The sequence below is a fragment of the Dasypus novemcinctus genome, chromosome 29, assembly GCF_030445035.2.
Source record: "Dasypus novemcinctus isolate mDasNov1 chromosome 29, mDasNov1.1.hap2, whole genome shotgun sequence".
Lineage (NCBI taxonomy): Eukaryota > Metazoa > Chordata > Mammalia > Cingulata > Dasypodidae > Dasypus > Dasypus novemcinctus.
The window spans coordinates 30705088-30721272 of NC_080701.1; the positions used below are offsets into that span (position 1 = coordinate 30705088).

The 16185-nt window shown below is 38.2% G+C and overlaps 1 protein-coding gene across 1 annotated transcript in view; it reads left to right on the plus strand.

Annotated features, from left to right (window-relative positions):
• The first annotated feature begins 4301 nt into the window (after nucleotides 1-4301).
• The window catches only part of ATP6V1B2 (ATPase H+ transporting V1 subunit B2), a 29643-nt gene continuing 17759 nt past the window's right edge, over nucleotides 4302-16185 (plus strand). The window contains exon 1 of the mRNA XM_004479964.3: nucleotides 4302-4533. Within this exon, the coding sequence (XP_004480021.1) occupies nucleotides 4398-4533 (136 nt within the window). The 5' untranslated portion in view covers nucleotides 4302-4397. The remainder of the gene's footprint in view (nucleotides 4534-16185) is intronic.

Below are 16185 nucleotides of genomic sequence, written 5' to 3' on the forward strand. Positions count from 1 at the left end.
GAAACTACATAGAAAGTTTATTAGAATAAAAGTAAAATTCTCCCTCTACTTCTCTAAACTTAAGTTTAAAATAACATTTAAAATTCTCCTTCTTTAAAATATGTATATACTTTAAGATGTACACAAATTAATCTACTCTACATACAATTTTGCAATTGCCTTTCTCTTAACTTAAAAATCTATATATTGTAGTGTTTTCATCTCAACACTATGGCTCTACTGAATTCTTTTTAAGGAATACCTTTAACCATATAGGCCATAACTTATAGTGGGCATTTAGATTATTTTTATGTTTTTCTATTTTAAAAATGTTTCCATGAATAACACTGAACATGAATAATGATATATAGTAACTAATGTATAATATAATGTATCATGTATTAAAATAACATTTGTCACATATATAAACTGAGAGACATATTTGTATATAATTATATATGTCTATATATATATTGTACATATGTTTATACATGTGTGTGTGTATACATGAAATAAGTAATTTTTCTAAGGAAATCAGTAAATTTTCCTGCCATAGATTCCTAGGGCCACCATAACAAACAGTCATGAAAAGACATTGAATTGGCATGATGAGTAGGCATGGCAAGCTCACACAAGAGACACAAGAAGAAAAAACATAATGAGAGACACACCAAGTAGAGAACAGAGGTTCCCTGTGTCTCCTAAAGAAGACAGCAAGCTGATACGATAGGAAGGCATGGTGAGCTTACACAACAAGATGACGCAACAAGAGACATGGGAAGGAAAGCATTATGAGAGACACAACAAAGCAGGAAGTGGATGTGTCTCAAGAGACTAAGCACCTCCCTCCTACATGAGAAGTCCTGGGTTCAGCCCATGGTGCCTCCTAAAGAAACAAGGAAGAAGAACAGATATAGCAGGTGAAAAACAACAAAGGGGTAGGGAGAAATAAATAAAATAAATCTTTTAAAAAATCCAAAACGTTTATCCTCTCACAGTTCTGGATGTTAGAAGATCAAAATCAAGGTGCTGCCAGGGCCAGACTCCCTCTGAAGCTCTAGGGAAGACTTTGTTCTGTGTATCTCTCCTGGCTTCTGTGGTCAACAATCTTTGGTGTTCCTTGGCTTGTTACATGTATCACTCCCATCTCTGCCTCCTCTTCCAGCCTTTCTTGTCTCCATCTTCACATGGCATGCTAATGAATTCAGATTGCCCTCATTTTAACTAATCATATCTTCAAAGACCTTACTTCCAAATAAGGTCATGCTCATAGGACCAGGGATTAGGCTTGACTATATCTTTTGTGGGACACATCTCAACCCATAACATTTCTTAACGGTGAAATATTTGAGTAAGGTACCATCAAATAACTCTTCTAAATGCCACAGCAACTATACTCTTACCAATGAAGTATTAAAATGCCTGATTCCATCTACTGTTGTAACTAAAGAAATGAAAGATAAAATCAGTAAGACACCTGAGACACCTTTTTTTTTTTCCAGGTACTGGAACCTGAGACCTTGTATGTGGGAAGCTGGCACTCAACCACTGAGCCACATCGGTTCCCTTGATTTGTTTTTTTTTCATTTGGTTGCTTGCTGTTTGTGGGGTTTTTGTTTTGTTTTGTTTTAGAAGGCACCAGGAACAGAGCCCTGGACCTCCCGTGTGGGAAGCAGGCACTCAACTGCTTGAGCCACATCCGCTCCCCATTTGGTTTTAATTCATGAGACTACAACAGTTTTTTTTTAAGTTTCACTATTAGAAAAAGGATGGTGACAGAAAAAAAAACCAGACTATCTGTATTTACTTTTATGTGAACTTCATTTTTATATTCTTTCTTGTTTTTACTTGGTTCTTTATCTTTTCCTTATCAATATGTAAGACTCCATATAAATAATGTATCACATATGTCACAGATATTTTCCTCAGCTTCTCATTTGGTTTTTGGATTTGTTTTTTTCTCTATAGAAATATTTAATAGTTAAGGGAAAAGTCGATCCATCTTTTCCCTTATGACTTTCTGGATTTAGGTGGAATGTGGATTAAGCTAAATAGTTCATAATTGTTTAGTTTCTTTCCAGAAAAAAAAAGTGAGATTGACTATTCTTTGAATTAAACTAGATTGATCATGTCCGTAAGGTTGGTAAAGCAAACTGGCAAGAAATAGAATCCATCTTAAAGAACAACGTGTGAAGAGTCTTACAGCAGAAAAGCTTTCCCTCTTTCAAGCATGACAAAGTGGCCTTGGATCTGCAAAGTACAAAGCTATTGACTCTGTTTTGAGTAGCAGAGAAAATTAAGCTTACTAGATGACATGGTAAGGAGATGTAGCTAAAATAGTTACATCTATTTTAACTACATTTGTAAACTACCACCATTATATGTAGTTCAAACCCTTTACAAATTCTCCCCTGTGTTAAAAAGTTTATTGTTCACCTAATTGAATGTCAAAAGATAAAATACGAGGATAAGAAGTTGGGGGGGGAGGGGGGCAAAAGTGGGAACTAAGAAAGGTGTGTGGCCTTTGATGAGTAAAATCCCTGTTTCCATCCTTTCTATTTATTTCAGGAGTCCTTAATCCTGGCCATGGTGGTCCCTTGTCCTGCCCTTCTAATCTCTTACACTCCAATTTCTCTGGGACATCAGTTAGCCCTGCTTCCCTATATTATCTTATCTAAACATATGAAAAAAAATTTTTTTCCTTACTCTATGCTATGAGGAAGTGTGTAAAGCACAGAGAAATATAAAGAAAAAGCATGATTTACCCACGGTTCTACTACACAAAGGCAAACTCTGCTAATATTTCAGAATATTTTCTTCCAGATTTTCTTACCAAAATTTTTATATGATCTGTATCACACTGTATACACTACTCTATTTCCCACTTCTCATACAAATTAGAGCATACACATTCACTTGTCAGGAAAACTATTTGCAAACATCCATATTAATGGAATTACCATATTTCTTCAACTATTTTCCACCTGTTCCTTTTATTGGCTTCTTTGTCCAAAGTTTCTAGATATGTTAAATAGTGAATCTGTATATCTTTACGTTGGTAGATTTCCCCCCCTTGCTTTCATAACCTCTCTTCTTGGAAGAATGCTTTTTACTTGTCTCTGCTTTCTCATTCTTCCCTCCTATCACTCTTTTTAACACTCCAAAAAGGGAATAAACAAGCATTATCATTGTTATGCTGCTCTGGGAAGTCACCGTGCAATTCCCTCGGTATCCATTTTCTCCATCAGGCTTTTATTGCCTGATTATATCAAAAGGCATCCTAAAAGCCAAATATAATGATTATTTCTAGTCCTCCTATTACTTGCCATCTCTTCAGTTTTTGGAATATACAATAGTTCCCTCCTTTGAAACTTTCTTTTGGTTTCTGGAACACGTGCTCTGGATTCCCTTCAACTCTAATATCATTTCTTCTCACTTTCAATTGTAGGATACTCTTCCTTTGCCCATCCCCTAATCTAAGTGGTTCCTTCAAAGTTGGTGGTTAACCTCTCTCTCTCTACACATATAACTTTGTCCCTGAATTATCAACATGATGAAGGATCACAAATTTTTATCTCAGTTCAGCCCAGATAACTTCTCCTTAAATATTTACCTATATTGCCAAACAGAAATCTCAACTGAATATTCCATGGTAAACTTAACTATACAGATCCCAAAGTGAAAGAGCTTATCTCCTGTCTTTTCCTAGTACCAACAAAATTCCTCTCTTCCTTCCATTTTCCCTATGCTGCAAACAGTACCACACATTTAGAGCCCCAGCCAAGGCTGTCATTCTCCACAGTCAGTTATCACTCTGTATTAATTCCACTCCTTAAATAGTTTTTAATTCTGTCCACTTTTGTCTTTCACATCACTATCATCATTTGCTGAGCTGATGCATGAATGAGTGAATTGGGCAGGAAGATAGTAAAGTGAACTAAGATCCATAACCAATGGGCCCAAGTGCCCTGTGTTCATCACTGAACGGATTTTATATTTCTTCAGGTTTTTCAAACAAAGTGGTTTTTATAGCTTGAGTTCTCTGCGTTGAGTGCCACTAAAGGACATCTTTCATTGGGCATCAGTTGACCTTTTCTTGTCCATGCTTGCCTTCCTTCCCCCCCCTTCCCTTCATTTACATCTCTTTTTCCTTGCTCATCCTTTCCCTCCCTTCAGTCGCGTTTTCCGCCTCTCCTGCCCGCCCTCCCAGCACGCTGGTCAGCTCCTCGCGCCGGGGAGGGCTCAGCCCCGCCCACCCAGGGGCCGAGTCACGAGCCTGGGGCCGGGGAGCCGCGGAGGGGGCGGGGCGAGCCGGCGTTCCGCAGGGCGCGTGGGCGGGGCCGGGCGCGCGGGCCGCCCCTGCTATATGTGCGCCTGCGCGGCGCCGCTGCGGGGCCAGTCGGGACGGAGGAGACAAGATGGCGCTGCGGGCGATCCGGGGGATCGTGAACGGGGCTGCGCCCGAGCTGCCGGTGCCCACGAGTGGGCCTGTGGTGGGAGCTCGGGAGCAGGCGCTGGCAGTGAGCCGGAACTACATCTCCCAGCCTCGCCTCAGTGAGTACCGGAGAGCAGTAAGAATCCCGAGTTTGCCCAGCAGCCCTGCCCCTTGCTCCCACTCACCTGCCTAGCCCGCGGGTGTCTGTGTGTCGAGGTGGGGGTGGGGAGGGACCGATTGATTTTTCTCTGCCGTTCCCTGTCAAGCCTGAACCACATCTGTCCCTCTCTAGAAGGAGACTTGGGAGTGCCCTGCTGTTTCCGTGACCTAGGTGGGCCGGGGGCGCGAGCAGCAGCGGAACCGGGTCGCGGGGTTGGGGGGCTCCCGGCTGTTGCCTCCTCCCCTCCAGCTTCGCTAGGCCGGAGCGTTCTTCTTGCTTCTTGCCTCTGCGGGCCCCTTCTTGCCACTTCTGCCTTAATCTTCCCGTGAACTCGTTCGGATGTCTGGGGGTCGAGGGAACGCCCCTTTCCGCCCCCTGCAGCTGGGGAGGACCTCGGGGCAGATGGTGAGGCCGCGGCCGCGGGGCGCACCGTGTCGTGCCTTCGCTGACGTGGTCAGGCCCGCGGCCACGGGGAGGGGTCGGTTTCGGCCGAGGGAAGGGCTGCTTGCTCCACAGGAAGATGCCTAGCTCCCGGAGAAGGCTGGAGCTGGAAAGGAGCCTGCCGGTCCCTTAGTCCAGCCCCCTCTCGTTTCACAGGTGAGAAGCCGGAGGTTCGGAGAGAGTTAGGACTTGCCAGGCTTCAGACACTCATTAGTGGCAGAGCAGGGACTGCCCTTGGCTTAAAAACCCCAGTTCTTTAATTCTCGGTAGGCCCTTTTCTAGCATTACCTCTTCATTTACCCGCCAGTTCGCCAAACTTGGTTGAGTTCAAAGTTATCTTGGGGAAACCAAGCCACTTTGTCAATATCATACATCTGTGAATGTTTAAACGCTGCTGTGTGTATTAAAAGGCCTTAATAAACTAGGTTTAAGTGGAAGGATCGGCAGGTGAGAAAAGAAATGGTTCTTGATTACTAAAGAAAACAGTTGTGTAGCATCAAACCTCTTCACGGCTTCCTTAGGGAGATGGCATGAGCCCTCCAAGTAGGCTCTTTATATATATATAAACACACTTGGGAAAGCGCCAATTATTTCCTCAGATGGTGAGACTGCATTTGCACTAATTAATTGCCAGAGTGCCTGTCTGTGGGTGGCTCTTTGGCTAAAAAGAATTTCAGATGAAGGGTTTTAGTCAGGGCACTTTCCAGCCTGACTAATCCGATCCTCATCTGTCACGGGGTCATGTGATAGCACTGCAGTGTGGGGAAGAAGGAAAGCACACTTGATTCTCTGGATTCTCTGGATTGCCCAGGTGTGTCTATGACACTGGGAATTATTTGAATTTGCCTATTGGAGGTTTATATGAGCTGAAGTAAATGTTTCAGGAAAGTGAGGGATGTTACATTCTTACAAAGACTTGGGCAACAAATTTATACTTAACTACAAATTCTCTTATGAATGGCAGTTGTATACTTTGCTTTTCTTTGGGCAAAATGGGTACATATTAATGGAGCTTGTAGAAAAAGGTTATAAGGATGCTGTAGTTACTTTGCATATAGTTATTCATTCAAAGTCAATTCAGAAAGGACTGGAATGAAGACATTGCTTAAATAGTGCTCCGTGATTAAGGTTGTAAGTCAGAAAGGGAGATGAATGTGATCTTTCCATGTTCGGTGTTTGTGTGCTTAGGCATTGGCAAAAGAGCTACAGATGATATTCCTCCTGACAAAACAGTTGTAGCATAATGCTTAAAACTGAACCCCCCATAGGTATCCCCAGGGCTTTCCACGGTGCCTGACATGCAGGTTTCCCATAATTGTTGTATAACTTGTATTTAAACCTCTTGTTCTAGTAATTTTGTGAATGGATTCTTAACAAGGATGGAATCAGCATAGGGTGTTGGGATACCTGGTTGAGTTGAGTCTCCTGTGTCTGGGTTATTCTGAAAAACGTAAATGATGTCATACTTAGGCTAAGAACTAACTACACTGGAATATCATCATTTTCCTATTTTGCCACATTCTTCATTCTAGTCAGCAGCTCACATTGCTTTTGCATATGTATTGATTAACCTTAATTTTTTCTAATTAAAGAATGGCATGTAATTATAGTTATTTAAGGTGTGCTTTTTGAATGAAGGAATACAATAATATTGGCAGTCCCACTTGGGCCATGTTTAAAAACAACTCTAGGATTACAGGGTTGTTAATAAGAAACGGGAACTAAGATATACAGGCTAAAAAATAGGAAATCTTCAGCATGCCAAATTTCTAAAATCAAAAGGAAAGAAAACTTGATTTCCTTTTAAACCTTCAGCAAGATTGAATAATATCCATAGAGCTTTTGGATGTTGAACATTTTGAATTAGATGGTCTCCATGGTTCTGAAAACCTATATTAACTAAACTTAAGTTTTTCACATCACGAAGGCGAACTAGACCCAGCAGAAAGTCAAATAAAGGAATCTCTAGCCTGCCTTTTTCTAGAACCACTCTTCCTTAGGTGCCCATTGCTCAGGTCGTGGGTCTTTCCTGTTCTTTTCCTGTTTCACAATAGGAGAAGCTTGCTTTAGGTTTTTGTTTTGTTAATAAGATGGAGGCTTAGGGACTAGATCTCTTATTACACAATGGTTTTCAAATTTTCTCTTTGAAAATTTCACAGTCATTAAATGGCGTGAGTATATTGAACAATCTCATCTTGCAGGAGGAAGAGCATGTCCACTGACAAAATATATGTTTATTAAAACCTTTGTAGATTTTGGATTTTAAATGTTATGCCAGTAATATTTATTGCCTACTTGATAGTTAGAATCAAAGATGTGTTTTGGTTGTAAAATATTTTAAGCATGTAATGTAAACATGCATCTACAGTGTTGTTGGAAGCTCTGATCATCCCTCATACACCCAACTAGGAATTCATGCTCATTTGGAAAATTTCAAGAAGAGAGAGGTCTTTATTCTGGTAAATAGAAATATTTATGAGATTTGAGAATGGATTTTGACTTTTTTGAAGATCAGATTAATGTCTTTGACAACTTTAAACTGATAGCTCTTTGTGTTGGGTTGTTATTTGTAATGATGAGGAAGGCTGAATAAATACTTTTGAGGGATAACATTTTAGCGTTTGGTGCCATTTTCTCTGCTCTGTTTTCTTTGCAAATAGTTTTTAACATTGAGAAGGGCTATATATAGACCAAGTCCTAATACCTCTTTAATCTTGGCCCCCACTGCCACAGTCATTTAGTAACACAGCAACCCTAAGCGGATCACTTTTTTTCTTAGAGCCTAACTAAGTGTCAAGTGCAAAGTTGGGGCTATCATCAGCCTTTCCTACCTTACAGCATTTTGTAAAGGTGAAATGAGATAATCTATGTGAAGATGCTCCATAAAAGTATGAAGCACTTTCTAATATAAAGTTTGCTGGTATTTTTAGTTTGGATTATAACATTTACAATATAACATTTATTCTCTTTTCTTTATTATTTTTTTGTACATTGTAACATTTATTGACTTAGTTTTTATATATGTCAGTTTAATATAAGCCAAGCAAATTGTTGAACCTCTGATTTGTATACAGTGTGGTCTGCTTGTGTTTTTCATGCTTTCCAATGAGGAAAAACTGTTGAAGCATCTCTGTCAGATACTCAGTTCTCTATTTAAGCTCTTCCAGCAGCCTAAACTCCTTTAGAGAAAGATTGTTTTGAAGTAATATTAAAATGTGGACACTAGGAAATTATTGCCCAGTTCATTAGTAGTAAAAAGACCTATTTTTCATAGCTGAAATTGGAGAGTCATGAAATTATTTTGGGTACTGTAGCTACATAAGTCTTGCAAATAAGTACAGGAGTGTACCAGACCACGAACAATGACCAGTTCAGTTTTAGAATTTGAACTGTAGTACTTTCCTAGAGTTAAAGATCAAGAAACTCTAGAACCAGACTATATTTGTTCAGCTCCATGGGCAAATCACTTAATTCTCTGGAAATCATTTTTCTCATTTAAAACTTAGGATGAGAATAATTATAACCTCAGAGGTCTGTTTTGAAGTTTGTGAATTTGTCTTCTAAATAGGTACTCATAAATGTGTGTTGGTGTTAATCAATTAGCTTGCAGAGTATTTGGCTTTTTTTTCAAGGCTATATATATTGTTGCAAATTTAGAGACTGTTCTTAACCTTAGGTTGAATCTTCTGTAATAGAAGCCAACTTGATTCACTGTCTCCAGGAAAAGCTATGACTGGTGTTTCTTTTTCTTGGTCATGCTTTTGCTTGTGACTGGCAAAACTTCATAGTTTTAAACAAGGTTGAATTTTTTTTTTTTAATTAGAGAAGTTGTAGGATTCCAGAAAAATCATGGAGGAAAATACACATAGTTTCCCTATATTAACATTTGGCATTAGTATGGTACATTAGTTATAATTTATGAAGCAATATTACTATAATTATACTATTAACTGTAGTCCATAGTTCATAAGCATTTACTGTTTGTGTTACATAGTCCTATGGTAAAAACACAACTTTTAATTTAGTGACACATATACAGCCTAAAATTTTCCCTTTAAACAGTATTCAAATAAATAATTCACTGGTGTTCATTACATTCACAATGTTGTGCTACCATCATTCCAAACAGAAACTCTGAACCCATTTATCATTGACTCCCCATTCCCTCCCCCACCCTAGCCCCTTGTAACCTGTATACTGGTTTCTGAGTCTATTGATTTTCTTATTCTAATTCTTTCATTTCACTGTCCTTTTGTGTCTGACTTATTTGACTCAACATGATGGCATCAGGGTTCCTCTATTTTGTTGCATGTATCAGAACTTCATTATTTTTTTATAGCTGAATAATATTCCATTGTGTGTATATACCACATTTTATTTACTTGTTCTTTTTAACAGATACTTGGTTGCTTCCATCTATTGACACTTGTGAATAATGATGCTGTGGTCATCGATGTGCAAATATCTGTTTGAGCCCTTGCTTTCAATTCTTTTGGATATATACCTAGAAGAAGGATTGCCAGGTCATACAGTAATTCTACACTTAACTTTCTGAGAAACTGTCAAACTATTTGCCACAGTGCTGCACCATTTTACATTCACAACAACAATTAACAAGTGTTCCAATTTCTCTACATCCTTTTATAATGCTTATTCTCTGGTGTTTTGTTTCGTTCTGTTTTAATAGTAGTCGTTCTAGTGGATTTGAAATGGTATCCCATTATAATTTTGATTTGCATTTTCCCATTGGCTAATTGATGTTTCATATGCTGTTTGGCTGTTTGTGTATTTTCTTTGTAAAAATAACTGTTCAGGTCTTTTGTCCATTTTTAAATTGGGTTGTTTGCCTTTTTGTGGTTGAGTTGTAGGATTTCTTTATATATTCTGGATAGTAAACCCTTATTGGACATGTGGTTTCCAAATATTTTCTCCCATTCTGTAGGGCTTTTTTTTTTTTTCATGATGAAGTCCTTTGATGCACAAAGGACTTTAATTTAGATGAAGTCCCAGTTATCTACTTTTTGTTGTTGCTTGTATTTTTGATGTGAAGACTAAGAAAACATTGCCTAACACAAGGTCCTAAAGATGCTTTTCTATCTTTTCCTCTAGGAGTTTTATAATTTTCATTCTTAAGTATAGGTCTTTTATCCATTTTGAATTGATTTTTATATATTTTGTGAGTAGGGGTTCCACTTTCATTCTTTTGCATATGAATATCCCAGCACCATTTGTTGAAGGGACTGTTCTTTCCCCATTGAGTGGATTTGATGCCCTTGTCAAAAATCATTTGGCTGTACATAGGATTTATTTTTGAACTTTCAGTTCAATTCTTTTAGTCCTAATGTCTATTTTTGTGCCAGTACCATGCTGTTTTTTGTTTGTTGTTTGTTTGTTTTGAGGTACCAGGACTGGGGCTTGAACCTGGAACCTATGTGGAAAGCTAGTGCTCAACCACTGAATCCCATCAGTACCCCTGAGTTGGTTTTGCTTGTTGTTCTTTTGTTTTTTGTTTGTTTGTTTTTAGGTGGCATGGAAAACCGAACCTGGGACCTCCCATGTGGGATGCAGGTACTCAACCTTTTGAGCCACATCTGCTCCTGCTGTTTTGATTACTGTAGCTTTGCAGTATGTTTTTAAATAGGGAAGTCTGAGTCCTCTATCTTTATTCTTCTCTCTCAAGATGGTTATGGCTATTCTGGCCTCCTATTCTTCCATATAAATGTGATGATTGGCTTTTCCCTTTCTGCAGAGAAGGCTGTTGGAATTTTTATTGGGATTGCATTGTATCTGTAAATCACTTTTGATAGAATTGACATTTTAACAATATTTAGTCTACCAATCCATGAACATGGAATGTCCTTCTGTTTATGTAGGTCTTTGATTTCCTTTAGCAATGTTTCGTAGTTTTCGTTGTATAAATTCATTAATTCCTTGGTTAAATTCCTAGATATAATTATTTTAGTGCTAATATAGATGGAATGTTTCAAGTTTTTTTTAATTAAGAAAAGGTACTGGATTTTGTCAGTTGCCCTTTCTGTGTAAATTGGGATAATCATGTGGTTTCTTTTTAATTGATTTTCTAATTTGAATCACCTTTGCATACCTGGGATAAATCCCACTCGATCATGGTGTATAATTCTTTCAATGTGCTGTTGGATTTGGTTTGCTAGTATTTTGTTGAGGATTTTGCATCTATATTCTTAAGAGATATTGATTTGTAGTGTTCTTTTCTTGTGGTATCTTTTATCTGGCTTTGGTATGAGACCGATGTTGGCCTCAGAGAATGAGTTAGGAAATTTTCCACCCTCTTCATTTTTTTTTTTTTTTTTTTTTTGACCGTTTGAGCAGTTTTGGTGGTAATTCTCCTTGAAATGTTTGATAAAACTTCCCTGTGGTGTCATTCTCTCCTGGGCTTTTCTTTATTAGTAGGATTTTGATTACTGATTGAATCTCTTTACTAGTTTTGGATGTTGAGATCACCTATTTTTTTGAGTCAGTGTAGGTAGTTTATGTTTTTCTAGGAATTTGCCCATTTCATCTAGGTTGTCAGTTTGATTTTTTAAAATCTTTTCATAGAAGTAACTTTTGGTTTCATTGATTCTATTGTTTTTTAATTTGATATTAAAAAACAATTTATTTGTGCTCTAATATTTGATATTTCCTTCCTAATGCTTGCTTTGGATTGAGGCTGCTCTTTTTCTAGATCCTTCAGTTAAGTGGTTACATCTCTGATTTGAAATAATTCTTGTTTTTTAATGATAGCATTGAGCTATAAATTTCCCTGTCAGCATTGCCTTTGCTATATCTCATAAGTTTTGGATTGTTATATTTTCATTTTCATTTACTTCCTAGGTATTTCCTTATTTCTCTTGTGTTTTCCTTGGTTATTTGAGGCTAAATTTAAAATTTCCTCATATTTGTGAATTATCCGTTTCTCTCTCTCATTGATTTCTGTCTTCATTCTCTTGTAGTTGGAGAAGATACATTGCATGATTTCAATATTATTTTAACTTAAGACTTTGTGAGTAAGGTATGATCTCTCATGGAGAATGCAACATGTGCACTGGAGAAGACTATATTCTCTTGCTGTTGGGTAAAGTGTTCTATGTGTCTGTTAAGTCTAGCTGGTTTAGAGTATCCTCCACGTCTTCTGTTTCCCACCCCAGTATGTACAAAGGGGCCATTCTATGTCTCTGGAACAGGGCAGGGACTCACAATGGTAGGGGAAGCCGGCTCCATCCTGAGTTGTGGAGGGGGTGGGGAATGGGTCAACAAGGGTACCAGGAGCTTTTTCAGTGAGTTTTGAAACTGTGTTTTCTTGAGTCAGCACTTGCCCAACTAATGCAGCCCTTTAACTATTTTCTGTAATTTTGAGGAAGTTTACAGTCTTGAAGACTTCTCTGCTACCGTGGAGGGGGATGGGGATTGGCACAGTGGCTGCCCTGGTGGGGTGGGCTGGCAGTCTGAAGTAGCCAGTTAAAAGCAGTGATTGGTGCTTACTTGTTTCCAGCAAGAAGTCCACTGAGTAATCGTTATCTTTGTTCTTCCATATTTAAGGTGTCTTTATCTTTGTCTACTTTGCAAATTGGCACTTTATTACTGGTTTTAACCAGTTTGATTATTATGGGCCTTGCTCTAGTTTTCTTCATGTTTCTTTTGCATTGAGTTTCTTGGATGTATGGATTTATGTTTTTCAGTGAATTTGGAAAATTTTTTGACTATTATTCAAATATTTTCCTGTACCCCCCTTGCTCTTCCCCATCTCACTCTCCTTCAGGGACTCGAATTACATGTCTGTTAGACTGCTCAGAATTGTCCCATAGCTCTGTACTGCATGTCTAAGTTCTCGTCTATGCTGCAGAAATGAATTTCAAGAGCACATCAGGTGAGTTAGGCCAGTAATTTATTCAGGTAGGAAGGGATGAAAAACGGGAGAAAATAACAGATCGTGGGTCCCAGGTAGAGAGGAAAGGGCTGAAAAGTGATAAAGCAGGCTGATTACGATTTCCCTTTATAGGTTATAGATGCCATGGTTTTACTTGTGTGACCATCGTGGCAGAGGAAAAATGGCGAGAGCAGGTCGTGGAGGCAGGAACAGGAGTCCAAAAGCCAGAGACAGTAATTTTGGGGCTTATGCCTGCTTTTTGAACTGTTAATTATTCTACCCCTTTGCTAATGGCAGGGGAGGAGTTCCAGCTCTTTGCTGTTTTGATTGATTACCCCACTCATCAATCCCCTGGGAGGGTCCAATGATAAAGTCCTTGAGGAATACCGGGGGCTTCTCCTGGCTTCCAGAGGAAATCCTGTGCTGAATTGCAGAATCTTGGGAAGGGTCTTCCAGCAGCCATCTTGGGGTTATTGATTTCCACATGGGCTCTTGGCGAGGTTCCAGATCTATCGATGATTCCCTATCTTATTAGCAGCTTCGGCTCACTGATACTTTATTAATTTTCTTTTTGTTTTTTTCCCCCCCTCTGGGTTTTCATTTTAAATAATTTCTTTTACTATATCAAGTCCATAAATCTTTTCTTCTGTAGTACCTCTTCTGCAGTAAATCTCATCAAGCATATTTTTCATCTCTGACATTGTAGTTTCCACCTCCAGAAGTTTGATTTAGATCATATATATGTGTGTATGTATACAAACATGTACACCTTTTATGTCTGGTGAACATTGCCAATTTTTCTTCTAGCTGCTGGAATATATGGAATATAACATAACTTTTACATTCTCTGTTCTGTTATTTCTGGGTCATTTAATATATTTTTTCCCTTGTGACTTTTATTGGCCTACTTTGAGTTACTAGTAATTTTTTTAATTATCTTTTTTTAAAAAAGATACATAGATCACACAAAGTAATTTTTTTATTGGATGCTAGGCATCGTAAATATTTCATTACTGGATATTGCCTTTTTTTTTGCTTTTGAACCTTCAGGTCTTGCTTTTAAGCTTTGTTAAAGCAGGACCAGACCAGTGTTCAGTTTAGGTGTAACTTTTCGCCATTAATGAGGCAGAGTTCTTAGTACATTACATGTCACCCAGGGAATTGGATAGAGTTTTTTGCCCTCTTTCTGGTAGGAGCAAGACTAGTAAGGTCAGCAAGGGCATCACGAGCTTCTCCTCATTTTAAAACTGCATTTTCTTGATTCGGCTTTTTCCCAGTTATTGCGGCCTTCTAGAGTTTTGAGGAAGATGGCTTTGCCAGTTTTTGATATTAATAGTTGTTCAAAGATTCTGTAGGGGGGACTGCACCCTGCATGTCTTATGCTGCTGTCTTGGCCCACTGGAAGTTCAAGGTTGAATTTTCACAACAAGATTTTGAGGCATCGTTATTGCAGAGAGTAGAAGTTCAAAGGAGATGCAGAGCTTGTTGAAAAAGTCAAGAGAACTTTTAAGAACTTAAAGGATTTTACTGATGTTACATTTTATTTAAAATGCAGTGCCTATAATGTCAACTAGATCCCTTCCAACTCCTAGTTCACTTCCTCCCTCATTCCCAACATTCATGTGTTTTGAAAAGACCTGTGTTTCTATTATTTTTTAAAACTGGCTTCTAAGAAAACATGTTTCTAACATAGCTCATTTTCTATTTCCGCATTTTTTAGAAAGTCACTGAAAAACAGAATACTAGGAAACTTTTAAAGTGAAAGCAGTTAAGAAATAACTTTTAAAGGTTGGAATTATGATTTTGTAAAAGAGTATTAGATTATTTTTAAAACAATGTTTTCATAAAAGTGGCAGAACATGTAACAAATGGGGTATTTCTAATAATTTTAGGACAGCATTTAGTACTTTCATATTTTCATCTATCTTAGTAGCTTAACTTTCTTTAGCCTTATGAACTTGCCTTTTATCTTAGGTTAAAAAAACAAGTCAGTTTGGGTAACGTCTTTACTGACTCATTTGCAGATGTATTCAAGTAAATATTTGATGTCCGGATTTAATGCTCTTTTTCATATGAAAGTTGGGGGCGGGGAGCTTCTGATAGTGCTTGCCTGCTCTGCCCCCTAGCGTTTGTACAAGGTCACTTCCTGGCCTTAGGCTGACGGAATTGTGTTTTTTAATTCCAAAGCCCCTTGAGTGAACAGATTGGTTATTAAATGTTTCTTCATTCTTGGGAATCTTCACTTGTGCTAGAAAGCTTGGCCCAAGCTCACTATAAGATCTCATAAGAAGTCAAGCAAATGAAGTATTCCCAATTGTAGCTTCATATAAATTATTTTAGGCCTTGTATTAAGTTTACTTCAAAAATTTATTTCATGTATTTATTTTAGCTGTCCTGATTATGAAATTTAGTCAGATACTGAAGTTTTCTGTTAGTAACTCTATCCAGAGTGTTCTTTTTTGTATTATTACACTCGACATGTAGGTATGATAGGGTTTCTTTCTAAATTGAGGGATTTTGGTATAGTACCTTATAGAGTAGACTAACAGGTTATTTCTAGGTCATAATTTGCAGTAGAAGATCATCAGTCCATGAACTGACAGTATCATGACTTTTTTTTTTAAAAGATACTTATCAAATAAGATAAGTTAAATAAGACCTGTAGCCCTTCATTCCATTGTCCACTTCCTCCTTTATAAAGCTTTTTTCCCCCACAGTCCCTGTGACCCCAGTTTATCATGACTTCTTATCTTATAGGCCACATTTTTCTCCTGTCCTTTGTGTGTTTTACCATTTCTGCTTAAAGTTGTTAAAGATTCCCTTCCTCATCTACCTTGGTAACTCCTATCCCGCGGTTCACCTCCTAAGTTCTACCTCCTCCATAAAGCTTTTTCTTTTTCTCTCTGAGGGAAGTACTACCAGTTTTACCTGTGCTTCCACAGACCTTTGCACACCTTTGTTCATGTCTTCATCTTGTCGCGTTTTCGCTACTCCTACCTTTCCGTAAGACTGTGAACTCTTCGAAGATGGGGTCTTTCTGTCTGTCTCTGCCTTGTTTGTTTTTTGTACCCTGAGTGCCTAAAACAGTGGCTTATACTAGGGGTTCAAAATGGTTTTGGTTGGATGAGGCTGGATTATGAAAAGTTGTATAAGCATATTTTATACTCATTTAAAAAGTTTTGTAACTGAGTATTCATTATTATAATCACTGTAAATAGGTAAGGAGAGGTTTTTTGGTAATACCAGAAAAGTAATTTAGGATATTGTACTATTCGATTAAAGTTG